General features: G+C 43.6%; 1 protein-coding gene across 1 annotated transcript in view; it reads right to left on the bottom strand.

Moving 5' to 3' along the window:
• ITGA9 (integrin subunit alpha 9) overlaps nucleotides 1-15,481 on the bottom strand; it is an 885,057-nt gene that overhangs the window by 652,435 nt on the left and 217,141 nt on the right. The window contains exon 15 of the mRNA XM_086964777.1: nucleotides 6,761-6,915. Coding sequence (XP_086820903.1) covers nucleotides 6,761-6,915 — 155 coding nt within the window. The remainder of the gene's footprint in view (nucleotides 1-6,760; nucleotides 6,916-15,481) is intronic.

Below are 15,481 nucleotides of genomic sequence, written 5' to 3'. Positions count from 1 at the left end.
CCTTCCTCCTTCGACCTTCGCCCCACCAAGGAACCTGGGGCCTGTCCTCAGCAACTGTAATATTGACTGTTTTTGTATACTCCCATCCCTCTTGTACTCAGTACCCCTCCCCCTCCCTAATTTATATTTTATACTCTTGTGATACCATGCCTCTTGTACAACTCTATGACTCTGTAAAGCGCTCTGATACCCTAACGGGTCAAGTTTGCGCTCTATAAAACACTCAAAAATAAGTGTTCCTTATCATTGCCCACTTTCGTTTTCACTCAGGTAAGCACTGAGATTGGAGATCTGGTTCGTATCCCCTCCACTTGTCGGTAAGCACCTAAAATGGACCATTCTTGACCTCCTCTTAAAATAGTGCAGGAAAACGTTATTACAATTTACCCCAAGAGCACCCTTGGAGATGCGTTGATCATCACACAGACTGACAACACCACGTTAATCCAATGTGTCAAGCGCTGCTTTCATGAAATCTTAGATGCTACCCTCCAGCCTATAGGTGCCCAGGACTATGTATGTATGTATGTATCTATGTATCAGTAGCGGTCGGCAGTAGGTGTTTCTATAGGGCGGTGACGTGGGCAGGAGGAGGGGCAGGGTGGGGGGAAATAATGTATGGATTACGGAGTTTTACAGGTAAGTAAACATTTAAATACATAAAACGAATTTCGTTGCGCGCACTGCATCACATTTGGTGATGCAGTGCGCGCAACGAAATTCGTTTTATGTATTTAAATGTTTACTTACCTGTAAAACTCCGTAATCCATACATTATTTCCCCCCACCCTGCCCCTCCTCCTGCCCACGTCACCGCCCTATAGAAACACCTACTGCCGACCGCTACTGCTATGTATGTATGTATATATTATTTCGATAGAGCATAGCTAGCCAAAAGGCAAAGAAGCGCTGTACAGGTCAATGATAGGGATTGCCAAGCCGTACTTTTCCCATGAATGTGTGTGGTGAGCCACATCATGTGCTTCCCGTGGTGGTACTGAGGCAGCTCAAAACTACATGGCCAGACAGATGTATATTATTTTGAAAGCCAAATATGTCAAGCCCATCCTTGGTGAACATTCACCATTAGTGTAGTGTTCAAAAGTGAGCCGGTACAATTCGGGCTGCAAGGTTTCATAGAGCTGCGTGAACAAGCTGCAATGGACAGTAATGTCCATGTTTGAAAGAGAGTTTTCAGAAAAGAAAGCTCAAAGAAGAGCAAAACTCAGAAAAAGACTTTCATCTTTATCTAATCATAACAGGCCTCCTGGCTCTGATCACCTAGCAGGCTGTTTGTCCAACTGTTAAGTGTCAAGCGGCCAGTGGTGTGTCCTTTTGTGTAAACACGCTGTGCTGCACTTTCAACACCCTGGCCAAGAATTCTAAACACGAGACCCTGACTGCAGGGCTCTTTCTTGCTGCTTATCAGTTCCTAAGTAATCAAAATGTCTGCCCTTCTTTTGTCCACCAAAGCATGTCCTTTTATCTCCTACATCCAGTCTGGATGAACGCCCCCATACGCAGGAAACATTCACAGGTGACCATTCACACACCACCACCCCTGCCACCACACACTGGTAGTTTTCACCCCTGAATCCAGCCAAAAGTTTCACACCCTGACTCCTGAATGGTCACTGACTAGCTTCCACCTTTTCCTCCAGTAGATGAAGTCAGGAGCTGCTAACACCAGAACAGGGAGGTCTGGGCACGGCAAGTCATGGAGCGAAGAACAACGTGGCAGACACAATTTCCTGTTTCCAGAGGGCAAGAGTCCGAGCAGCATGGCCCGCTGTGGAAGAGGTGATGTGCGCCCCTAGGGAGGAGGTTTAGGAATAGTTACCCTGGATGACACGATTCAGGGCGCAGCATCTGCATTAGTAACAAAACAAGTTCCCAGTAATACTAGGATAGTTCATGGGTGTCGTACCACAGTTTCCCCAAACAAAAGACATCAGGCATCTACTTTGTCTACCCCAAAGTTCTTTCTCCCTTCTGATCTGCCTGATTTTATCTGCATTCCTTTCCCCTGTTTACCTTTCCCCTTATACCTTCCATTCCCCATAAAATGTGTTGTTCTTGGCTATGCAACGTGCTAAAAACTTTTGTGATGTTGTAATCTCATGTTTTTTTATTTTATGCCTACACTTATTAATAGGAAAATGATGTAGTTTTTGTAATCCTGTAACTCACTGATCCTTGTGTAAAGCACTCTGATACCTCCGGGTCTAGCCAGAGCTATATAAAACTCTTGCAAATAAAAAAAAAAAATCAGAATCTAGTAATTCATCCTATGGGCTTGAAGCATGGGGGTGTTTCACATTTTGCTGCACGTCCACCACACTGGGCAAAGAGAACTGGTGACCTGACTGAAGGATTCATACTCAGGGCAAGGGGTCAAACACCAGGGCTCCTGTAGATTGTCCAATCCTGCAAGTCACCAAACGACACTCTTGATGGATCAGCCACACAGTTTGAGGCCAGTCCCTTCAGCACTGTTTTCCATTGCCATTTTTGAGGGTTTTCGGATTAAGGGAGCGCAAATGAAAGGTGTGAATCGTGGCACCTACGGTTAACAGCGTGCGTACCTTTAGGCTCGTCTCAGTCAGTTTTCCAAGAATGATCAAGAGGGCTAAGAAAGGGAAGCGTTTCCAAATATGAGGGTGGGAAAACGGTGACAAACACTATCTGAAGAACATAATCACCTCTTTAAATGGCTGAATAGAGCAATTAACAGCTGAAAGTGTCCAGTTATTTTAAGTGGAATTATTGGAATAGCACTGTCCCGTAAGTGCAGCAACATTAATAGCTTTTGATCCATTTGAAGTAGAAACAAAAGCTTTTTCGTTAATACCTTCAACTTATGCAGCACGTGATTCATTATATTTATAGTTATATTGAAAGCCCTGCGGCTGCACAATCTCGTTTTTCCAGTGATCGCTTTAACAGTTCACCCTCCATCAACAGTACACTTTCAACATAACTATTGGCACTATCAGAGCTAAAGAAAAGTTCAAAGCCACAGAGATGGCTCACCATTCATATCTCAACAACACTTCTAATAACATGTAATTCATATTTCACCAAACACCAATAGTATAGCTTCAGCATAAACTTGGCATCATCTGACCCACTACACATCTCCGAGCATTTCCACTTCAACTACACATGCTTATCCTCCCACCAAACTACATTTCAACCACTCAGTACTTAACCTAAATATATTAAACTCACATATGTACCACACTGCATCAATGCCACAAGTTGCATCATGGCTTAGCAGCCTTTCCAAGATGAGTGACAACCATACAGCTGAGCAGAACAAAATAAATGGCATAATTATTCATATACGTACTACTTTAGACGGATCCATAGGAGGATCTATCAATCCATTCTCCAAAAATCTAATAATGCTTTAACACACAATATATAAGCATAATCTAACTTGGCTGGCTACTTTCCAGTATAATTCACCTTGAAACATTCTGAAACACAACCAAAAACAAGTTCATCATAGCATTGACTCTGTTCAACAAAAACCTCGGAACATTAAAAAGTGACCAGATTCTAATGCGTGACAGGAACATTCACGTCAATTACATGGTGTAACTGTGCTATACAAAAGCACACAACATAAAACGCGAGGAAACCTGGGGGCTCATGTTGGAGGATGTCTCACACTCAGTGGAAAGCCATTCACAAGGTATGGTATTGCATATACATCGAGACTTATACACACAGGAGTAACCATCACAAGGCGATGCAGAAGATGCCACATTTAATCCCCCTACCTCCCAGTGTACTGCAAAGTCATGGTGACTATGCCCTGAGCATAACACATCAATATCCAGTATTAGCACTTAAAGTTCTAGTCAAGGTACCCTCCTGTTCATAGGAGGGCAGTGAACTCAGTGAACCCAAATGCAAAGGTGTCGAAAGTCAGCAGTATGACCAGGAAAAACTTTCAGCTGGAGTGATATAATTATTTAAATCCTACAACTGAAACTTACAAAGGTTTTGGGAGGAAGACGCTGCAAGGAATGGACCACTTACAATGCTTTGGGAAAAAATTGCGGCTAACAGCAGAGAGTGTGGTGTGGCGGGGGTGGTGGTTATCACAGGAGGGATATCACAGGAGATCTCCCATCTTGGAAGGCAGCATATACACAAAGTCTCAAATGGATACTGAAAATTGTTTTAAAAACTCAAGACAGAAGTACCCAAGAAACGAGAAAAGCATAATGCAAATAGAAATACTTCACAGATGAAGTCAAACAAAAGAAAAACACATAACAACCAAACTTATTGTTAATGAAACACACACTTTAGACCCTTCATGGGTCCTTCTTTCATGTTTACATATTTTAGTGGGGAAAACATTTTATGAAGATAATTACACAGCAGTAGCAAAAATTCACTTCAGAAAGAAATAGACACGTTTTTTCCAATTCGTAACTACGATTCAGCGCGTCAAAGGCCTATTGTTAAAGAGGCGCTGCTCACAAAAACAAGCTCGCCACCAAGCTGTTGACAATAAGATTTGATCAGGCCCAATAGCACGTTCAGCATCACTGTATATTCCTAGAACATGGCCACCCACCGGAGCAGAACAGAGGAAATTAAATAAACACTTCTAAATTTAAACCATGTTGGCCACACAATAGCCCCAAAATACGCTGAGTGCATCTTGACACGGAGGAGCATGGAAAGCAAAGGCCAACAGATGCAAGACAGAACCATTACGAAAGGAAAAATACAGAGGCTGAAAACAAAATCAACCTTATGCTGTCAACAGGGACCCAGAAAGTGCAATCACAAATAAATCAGTTTTAAAATGATTATGATGCAGTAAGTATATTCATAAATATCATATGAAATCCATCCTATGCATGTTTGTGTTGAGGTTCATAATAGTTCTCATAGCTCAATCACCAGGCACAACCCTTGTGCCTGCAAACCAATTCACCGACTGGCCCATTTAAAACCAAGTAAAACGCAGCTGAAAAGCTACTATAATATGTCTGCGAAAGCAACCGCTGCACTCTCAGGATCTCATAGACAGGGACACTGGAATTATGACTTTGCTGCACTTGCCACATAAGCCATCATCTGCGGTATAATATGCAGCTCAAAATGATCAAAAGTTTTTAAAAAAAAGTGTTGACACATATTGCTGCGCAGTGGAAGGTCCTTCACTAAGGTTCACTAGTCACCTTTCTGTTGCATATTCCGGTATTTGGGTGTCAAACTGGTACTAGTGAGGGGAAACTTTTGTCCAAATAGTGTAAACACATGTAAAAAATGGCAGAATAATGAGGTAATGCTATCACAAAATGTGATGCATAATTCTGCAATTTTTTGCTTTTCTTGCCGCATAATTTAGATAACATTGCAGCATAATTTGGTCTTTCCCTACGGCACAATTCCGGTAGTCCTGCCCATTGGTCAGCGATACACTGGCCACATGGACTATATCACGGATGTCCTTTCCAACCAATGAAAGGAGCTTCCTACAAGTCTGTGTAAGTGCTGCAGTTGCATTTGCACTTTGAAAACATTTCACATCAAGCTTCTTGCAAATCTAGGTGTGGCTCGTGGGTCAGGGCCCACATCCTTTTTTTTTGGTCTGTGGCTACCCAGCTCATCTCTAGAAAAACAGAAAGTGAAGTATCTACACACACCACAAACCTATAACATGGGCCTTGGTTATTAGGCTCTGGTAGAAATGCTTTATATGGTAGCAAGCTAGCCGCAGATACAGTTCCCTTTTTCAGAAGCCTCAATTCCACAGCCACAATTTTCCATAAGAACGCAATCTGACTTTTGGCTTAAAAAATAGGTCTTATGCAAAAATGGAAGAAGTGGGCAAATGCGTCTTGTTGAAAAATGTAACAAAATGTCCTTCAATTAAATTTACATTTAAAACGTGCAGACCCCAGAGTTTTTAGACAGATCAGATGAGGAAAAACATTTCGTATTGGTATGTATTAATGTGTTGTGTTAACTTAAATTGGTTCACCTTCTTATTCAATTATTTGATCCCTACCGAGTCAGCGTCATTCAAGGTGTACGCTTACACCCTGAGCTGCATCATTGTAAATATGGTGGATGGTGCACCATGATGTAGACTGTAGAGGGATTTCCCACACAGCATATTTACCACCACTTAGTAACCGAGGCCGCTGTGCAGGCAATCTGCATAGTGAAAAGTTATATCAACAAACCACGAACCAGCTCATGGGCACAGAAAACACAACCGTAAATACAACCACAGTTGCAACATAGCAGGATCCGGCAGCATTTAAGCTCCTATTAATTACCAGCACCACGTGGCCCTTATGTATGACATATTTGCTTGTCTACCATGCAATACATTCAAAACAACACTGGCAGAGAAACTGAGATATAACGTAAGCAACTCTTCAGTCATCATTAGACAGTCCCCCACCCCATTTCAGAAGCCATGATCAATGAGCAACATTATATTAAACAGCAATGCACCCCAGTTTGCACTGAACAGTGCTGCATTCCAGAAGTGGGAAATACACAACATACACTGGTAAAATCAGTCAAACGAGCTCAGAGCTGACGAATGTGTGCACAATTTACATGTGCAAGCTGAAAATGTAGTGAACCAAAAGCTCCATGCCTGTACTAACTGTGCTTCTCTTTTTAGGGACAAGAAACAGCACGGGACCGTCGCATGCATTGGTTGTGAGATGGAAATCAGCATAGCTTGAGGGATGAGAAGACGTCACCGTACCTTCACATTTGCAAGGTAGTGCTCGCACTTCTCCTCCTTGTAGGAGAGCTGGAGTTTGCCTTGGCCCGCCATTTCTCCAGATGCGGCAAAGTATATCCTGGGCGGCAGCCCCTTCTCCCTCTGGGCTATATCAGCAGTGAGGTTGTACAGCAAACCTGCAACAGACAAAAGACCTGTCAATGTCAACGCCACACTCACCACCACCCTGGTGTTACGTAGACCATACATCAACACATTGCTTTTATCACTAGATGTGTATGAGGCGGAGTACAGAGTTATCATTGGCTAATAACACCGGTTGGGATGTCAAGGAACATACTACATTGGAAATCCTAAATCCAGATTGGTGCATGTCTATTGGCAAACACACAAGTGTTCATGATGGGATGGTATATCGTAGGTTGCGATTTTTAAACCAGAAAGGTTCCTTATTGAGATATGATCAGTAGTAAGTGAACACAAGATGATTGTCATAAAGGGTAGCTGGCACCAGGCGCCGCCCGTGCAGGTAAGAAGGAAATATCTTCAAACATCAAATTGTTTATGTATAAAAAAATGTGTAAGACACAATTGAGGTGTGGTGCCGTTCCAAGATGTGCCAGCCACGCGCAGCCCGTGCAGGTGAGAGCTGTTGGGCAGGGGGCGCAGGATGGGGGGAGTTTCGACACACAACGACGAGGCTAACTTCAATTAAAAAAAATAAAACCCACCCCCTCCCCCCACCCTCACCCAGCCCCGCCCCGCCGCGCCTGGCTGGCACATCTTCGAACGACACCACGCCTAAATTGTGTCCAACACATTTTTTTATACATGAACTATTTGCTGTCTGAAGGTATACTGGGTACATGATATTCTCTTTTCGACCACCTGTTCTGAAATATTTTTCTATTTGAATTGCATGCCTGAGCTTTGTGAAATTTAAGTACCAGAGGAAACTAGCAGGTACCCTGAAAACAGGAAACCCTTATTACAAAGGACACCTTCACTGAGGCAATGCACCTCTTGGCGAAAAGGCTCAGAGATTGATGCCTGATAGCTCTACGCACTGTGGGCCTCATTTATGAAAGCCTTGCGCCGCCGGTGCGTCACTTTTAACATGGGAAAAAGTGACGCACTGGTGGCGCAAGGCTTTCATAAATGAGGCCCTGTATGCTTAATTGCTCTTCTAAAGCTTAGAAATCCGCCATGACAATGTGTCCGCAGCACAAACAAGGCAGAGTGGCTCATCGGAGCGTCGTCAGATAGCTGATAAAAAGCCATCCTGCACTGTTGTCTGGCTCCAGCTTATTCGACTCTACCTGTCAGGAGGAAGCACAGCCGAATGAACCAAAAATATTCATGTTCTATAAGGTGAGAAAAACATGCAAAATAAACGTCGCCTATCGGATGTAGGATGTAGCGAAAAACACCGTATTAAAGATAGGCTCTGCAAATGGTGCTTCTAGGGAATTTAGCACCCAACATGTATGTATTTTTACTGTGACTCGAATACTCATTTGCACAATCCAAACTTTTTCAGTGGCAGTTTTCCAAAGAATGAATGCAAGAATTGTGGACATGTGTGTTTTCCGATGCATTATGAGTGATGTGTGGTGCACTCCCAGCGGATACACATTCATCACTCACTCCCACACCACTCGCACTGCACTCACACAGCATCCCACCAAATCTCATAGGAGTCTTTTTAGGTCTCGCCTAGCGAATGCAGCGAGACTCTATTATCGTCGCTTTCCTTCGCGAAGGGAGACAAACCATGTGCATGCCCGACGCCGGACAGGCGATGTGCACGAGCATGACGTCTCCCACCGCGGGCTTGATTTATTACTGCTCGGCCGCTCGCTGTTTGCCTGCTTGCGGTTCATCCAGTGACCAATGCTCGCTCAGAACTGCATGATGCTTAGTTTATAGCCTGTGGGGTGGGGGTCAAGTCATCATTCCCAGTTAAATCAATTCTTTCATAATCTCCTAAATTCATCTCCTCAGTTTCATGTTTATCCTCACTTGTGCTATTTTGTATGTGGGAACAAGTGTTGTTTCTTATTTGCGACTCAATGCATAATCTTATTTAAACTGCTGATGGAAATCGGAACTCAGGGCCCGAGCCAAATAGGTCTCAACAATGAACGTCCTCTGACTTGAAATGCGTTTAAACAAACACATGAAGAAACTGGGCTGCTTTTGTCCCCGTGTAGGGCTGGCGTCACACAGTGCACTTTCACTTTGGCCATATCCCACTCCCTCCCTCCCCCCCCCCCCCCCTTCGGCTTCACACAGACAGCTTGTTGCTCGTGGCTGGCCAAGACAAATGACAAATGTTTTGGTTTTTAAAACATAAATAAAGGCATTGTCATTTACAATGCCAATAGCTTAAACGTGCGTAAATGCGAGACCTATTGCATTGCAAATGCTTGTTTACTCTTCTCGTCATTCATCTCGTTACACTCTCCATGCACCTCATGTTCATGCCGCTCAGAAGGACCAGCATGTGCAACAGGAGAAATAACTAGACAATTGTATTACCAAGTGTCGAGCAACAAGAGTTACAATGGATCTATACGTATACTGTTATTGCATCATGGTGGCTTCATGTAGACAAACCAACATGTCAGAGTCAAACTAAACTCTGCAAATGATGCTATTTACAGACTCCAAGACCTGAAGATTGCAAAAAGAAAGAATTCGGTCCTAAAGAAAAAAACACTGCTTGCATTGTAAAAGTGTGCAGATTACATTCTTAAATCAAAAAAAAAACATGACTGGAGCTCCACTCCAACTACTACAGCGAAGAACTGTTGCCTTTTGGCACAAACCTATTAAAGATGACGTTAAATAGTCCCTAAATAAGGCTTCAAGAGGTGACTGATTCAGTGAACAGATACTATGCATGAAACTATAGTAGGTAGTAAGAAGACATAAATTGCCTTCTCAGCTAATTCTTTATTTAAATTTAAAACAGCATGTTTGAACATCTATGAGATTTGGGGAAGTTGAGCGTCATGTTTAATGGCAATGATGTCATCTTCCAGGAAAGGCGGAATCCGCTGCCTGGTTTCCCACGCTTGTGTCGCACACCGCCACACTGGTTGTTTGGTCACGTGTGGATTCCTCTCAGTCGCTCATGCTTCCTGTTTCACAGTCAGCTGGACTCCAAGCAGTCATCAGCACCTGGAGTCCATCTTTGAAAATTGTTTCCCACGAGCAGTAAATCAAGTAGAGAGTGTGGAAAACATAGGACTGACGTGAAGAGCGATCTATCCTCGTTGCGTTGAATAACTTCTATTGGTAGACAGGGACGACATCTGTGCCGTATGCATGTTAATGACGACCATGAGATCTTCATTTCACATGATTACTGGAAGGCTCAATGATCAGAAGGGTTCGACTGCATGAATTTAGTCATTTGTTCTTCAGTTTGGACTTGTGCAGCACTGTTATAATGAAGAGTGCTGAGAAGTACAACATAAAACATATTCCAGCATAAAATAGCAGTGAGCCAATGGGGAACGCAAGGCTGCAGTAGGTAGTTCCTTTCAATGTTTTTTGTTGATTGATTTTTGCGTTTTTATGTTATGTGAACATGGCCCATGGGCATTAGAGCACTTTACAAGAGAAATATGGATGCATTAAAAGGGAAGAATCGTCAAGGATAAATGGATAAGCAAACAAAGCGGGGCAATTCAGATCAGTTCAACAAGAAATCAGGCAATGGATCTAAGAGAGGAAGGAGATGAAGTGAATACAGCCCTAGCCAAAGTGTCTTTCAAGTGGATGAAGGTTTAAAGGGTGAGCCAAAGCATTTTTCAAACGGGAGGATATTGAATTCATTTTTGTAAGTGGCAGGACAAAGGGATGTACAAAGGGGTAGTGGAAGGGAGTTGCAGCTCTTTGTTGCACTTCACGAGAAAGCCTGTTTCATATAATGTTTGTGCTTGAATGTGGGAGGCTCAAGGAGAAAGGGATTCCGAGTTCCTGGATCTCTGTTGGGCTCCAGAGATTTTAAAATGTTCAGTCAGGCAGGAGATGGAGGAAAACTGAGAGGCTTTGCAAGCGATACATGTGGTCATAAATTGAGCTATAGCTTCCATGGGGAGTCTTTTAAGAGTTAGTGAGATAGTGATGATGTGGTCACATTTCTTATGGCCTGTGACAAATCATGGTGCTGCATGCACAACTGCTCTAAGGATCCAAAACTGATATTTGTTATTTCAGAGAGAAGTGAGTTCCTATAATCTACTCTTGAAGAGGAAAGGTGTCCGAGCTGCAGACTCTGGAATGAAGTGCCTGATACCCATAAGAAGTCTCAGGTGGTGATAGGCGCTTTGGCAGAGATTTGCTCCTAGAGGTTAAGCCAGGTATCCAGAAAGAAACCCAGAGATTTAGCACTCCACGTGGTCGGTTTGTAACCTGGGGTGAAAATGGGGAGTAGAATCACTCTACTCTTGTACAAGAAGGCTGGATTTTTAGTGAGATTAATAGGAATTCCGTGGGTTAAATAGTAGCTGGTGGAGTGACATTCACTTTTGGATTTTAGTCAAAGTGTTGAGGTGTAGAAGGATGTTGTTTTGGGGAAGGACTCTAACTAAGCGTGAAAAGTACGAAGGATGGCAGCATGTTCCAATAAAGTGCCTTGCTTAATTAAAAAAGCAATACCTTCATTTGTGACTGTAATATATAAATAGCTTGGTCTGAAAAATAGGAGAGTCGCAGGTTTTTCAGACCAAACTTGCTTTGGTTTGTGTTTAGTATTACAGAACGAGACGCACCTCAGGTAAATGAGTCCTATTTGCACCTAGCACAAGTTACGCAACATGTGCAAGGATACAAATGCTAATGAAGCGGAGGAGAAGTTCAGCCATGCATGTTTTAAAGATAGTTTGATGCCACAGAGGGGTTAAGCGATCTTGAAAGTGTGCTAAGTTGCACTGTTTGCTCCGGAGGTCCTTATTGACCCCACTTTGGTAATAGGGAAGGGGTCCACACAGGTCCCTATCCGATGAAACATTAACAAGGCTGAAAACCAGCACCTGTAGCACTTAACAGGACCTGGAGCCACCTCCTCTCAGAAGGCGTGTGTAAAGATGCTCCAGACTGCAGTCTAGCGCACCATCATGGAGCTACGATAAGACCACTGGACTCGTTGTGGTGAGGGATATCAAACTGTAGGGATTATGCAGCAGACAACTGTGAAGCACATGTAATCCAACACACACTGCAAGTCCACACATTCATGTGTATGATGTGCGCATGTGCGTGCACATGAAAATTTTCAAAGCTAGTTTACATATTTCAGACTTGGAAGTCAAAAGGGGTGGCAAAGTTGGATCGCGATCGCCGTCTTCTGCACAAGCCTTTGATTACGGGTTGTGATTTTTTTTATTTTAGTGCTGGTCCAACATGGCGTCCAGCCTCTCTTTCTCACCGCCCTTCGCGCTATCAACAAAGATCTGAACCCTGTTTCACAGAGAACTAGAGACCAGGCTGCAGATCCCCTGCTCAGACAGAGCTAGGGCTATTAATAGAATGCTCGGGGCTGCCAGACTTCAAAATGCTTGGAAAGTCAACAGAGCTGGCTCTTTCCAAAAACTTTAAGAAGAAGAATTTTGGAAGCGAGTATAAATAGCAGCCATGCTGTGCACGGCTCTGTGATTGGGCATTGTAGGGCAGTCTATTTATATTCGAAGCTACCTTTCCTAAGACCATTAGGTTTGCGCCCTAGAAAAAGAATATATACAGAACCCAAGAAAAAGACAAACATTTGGAATGTCTAACCTAACATGTCGCTGTGATTAATAGCAGTGCGGAGTTCATTGTTTTCTAAGGGAGGGTACAGATGTCTCCCTGACTCAGTTCACTATAACAAATGGAAGTGTTTGGGATAATACCTAAGTCGAGGTAAACATGATGTCTGCTGTGGGATTCTGGGTGACAAAGACCATGTCCCACTAGTTCAAATATAGTTTCGCACTATATTGATGCATTTTTAACAGGGAGTGGAGCAGGACGTTTTGCAAGGGGTTTTAAAGAATAAAGATATGCAAAGCGGAAAAAATTAGCACACATATTATTTTATCTATTGAGCACTTTACTACATTGTGTGCTAATACGTAATGGGCAATGAAGCAAAATGAATTTGCCTAAACCTTACTCACATATGTCACTTTTGAAAAGGAAAACAAGGTGAGTTTGCTCTGTTTGCAACACAAGAAGCAAAAAGGTGCCAATTTTTTGGACCCCAGGACTGTGGCTCACATTTACAAACATTTTGCGCTGGGTTGGCAACCAAAATGTGACACTAACATGCACAAAATGTTTTTGTGGGTTTACTTTTGGCTGCAAAACTAGTTTTCAGCTGGAAAACTACCTCAACGTAAAATCAAGGTGGCATTCCATGGGTGGTACATGGGGGTTCCTATTCAACCACCCATGGTTTTTGACACAAAACTCTATTAACTAACAATAATAGAAACGTTTTTGCACCACAAAATAATGCCACTATGAAAATTATGACACAAAGCAGGTGTTTAAAAGGAGAAATGCATTTATTTCTCCTAACTATTCCCATGTTGCGTGCGTGTTGCACTGCACAACACACATCAGAAGTGGGTAAAGTTTCAAAGTAAGTCGAAGAATAGTATTTTGAGAAAAAACCTGATTGTGTTGCCAGTAATCTTCAAGTGGAACGCCGGGCAATTTTAAGATATATCAGATTTTCAGTATAACAACATGTAAAACAGTTAATGCATCAAATCAGTGCTGGCATCATGCCAGAACAGGCAGGACATAGGTCCTCTGACTGCAAAAACACTTGAAGCAAAAGACATTGACACAACATGGTCCACAGGACTGTCCCAGTGGCTAGCAACCGACATGGGGCACACAGTGATCACTACTCTCCTCCACAGCTAGCCCAAATGTCCACCCACTACATGTGCAAGAACTGTGCCAGCAAACAGCATGTGTCAACAGTTCTTGCACATTCTGTATGCCAGTACAGCCTAGAGATGAAAACACAGCCCCTCCTTTGAGCACAGTGTCAATGCACTGAGTCTGCCCTTTCCTTTCTGCTAGTCCTGGACAGGGCTGCCTTGACACGGAAGATTCTGACGGTGAGACTAAGTCCACTTCTGATACTGCCTTGCGGGCAGTGGAGGCTGGCATGTCCCGAGGGTAGTAGAATGAGTGGGACATAAAAATGTTTTTTTAAATAACTTACCTGTGAGCACGACACGACGTCCTCCTCCTCGATGGTCTTCTCTCCTCGAGGCCGGCTCCAAACTCCCTTCACCAGTCCTAGCGCTGCTCTCACCAGCATGACAGCAATGGTAGGGTTGGTGAGAGCGGCCTCACTCGGTGCTCCACAGGGCTCTGAAGGCTTTTGCTTTCTCTAACCTAGCTGTCTTAAGACAGCTGGGTTAGAGAAGTTTAAAGTGTGCATGTGTTGCTGGCTGTCGCAAGACGGCCAGCCAAAAAGACATGCGCACTTTAAACTGAAAGTGCCCTGCTCTCTCTGCCGCTGTCATTTAGCAGCAGCCCCACCCCCATCCTGAAGCTCTGTTTAGGACAGGGTGAAGAAAAATAAAATGGCAATGCATTAACTTCATTACCATTTTTTTTTCTCACTGGGGGCATTTAAGTGGAGCGACACTCCATTGCTCAAACGGAGGAGCCGCACCTGCTTGCGGGGAGCCTTCCCTTACATAGGGGCCACGAGACTGGTGAAGCAGTCTCCAGCACCCAGACCTTTGTCATGGAGAAATAATAATATATGACGCGGTCCTCTCCACAGTTACCTACAGTGTGGCCATATTTGAGCCTTCGCTGCCCAGTACAGTACCTGAGTCCTGAAGCGGTTGGGAGAGCGGGTGTTAGGGTGTTGATCATTTTGGTTTAATTCCACCGAGGTATCTGGAGTGTGAGTCAAATGAGAGCTGGGGAGGCGGGTCCTCTCCGTTTCTGTATTCTGCTGTTTTATTAAACCAATGCCAATTAAGAACAAATGCGATTTAGTTTTAAAAAGAGCCCATCTACAAAACAGCTCGCATGATATCATACTTCAGATGACATGTAGTCTTTAAATATTTGTCATATTTGTGCATGATCATGGCAGGCGTTCAAATGGGAGATTAATGATATCACTTGGTCACTAAATACCCGCTTGATGCAGAAAGGTACTGGTACTGTGTTGCAGGTGTGCAGAGAAGTGCTGAAACTTTCCCATTGAGCTAAAGAAAGTGATTTCTTAGTCCCACTAAAAGTATGGCAGTCCTGAGCCAGGAGCCCCTGCTGACCCATTAGACATACCCATCCCCGTGGAGACGTGCTGAGACGGTTTATCACTAGTACGACAGCCGTGCAAAAAGCGTCAGCATTCTCCCACTGAAAGTGCAGCACCTCAACTGAGAAGTGCAAATACTGTCCAGCACTAACATATCTATCAGCCATGGTGTGAAATATTGCTAATGTATAGTATGCACTTGGATTGAGATTGATGGGCTCCTGAAGCCCACTGTATATTTGCTGCCAATCAGGATGACCTACTTGCCCGCCCTTGGACACACCCCCTGCGCATGCTCCTCAGCACTCACTCTCAGCGCCCCAGCCTCCATGGTCAGGTTACAAAGCACATTTCTTCTTTCCAACTCCAGGAATGCAATAAAACTACATGAGCAACATTTATGCAGTCAGCGATTGTTCTGAAAACTTGCTGCCTTGGCTTCTCAG

This window comes from Lissotriton vulgaris, chromosome 4_1 (assembly GCF_964263255.1).
Source record: "Lissotriton vulgaris chromosome 4_1, aLisVul1.2, whole genome shotgun sequence".
In the NCBI taxonomy this organism is placed as follows: Eukaryota; Metazoa; Chordata; class Amphibia; order Caudata; family Salamandridae; genus Lissotriton; species Lissotriton vulgaris.
This window is presented reverse-complemented; position numbering and strand designations above follow the sequence as displayed.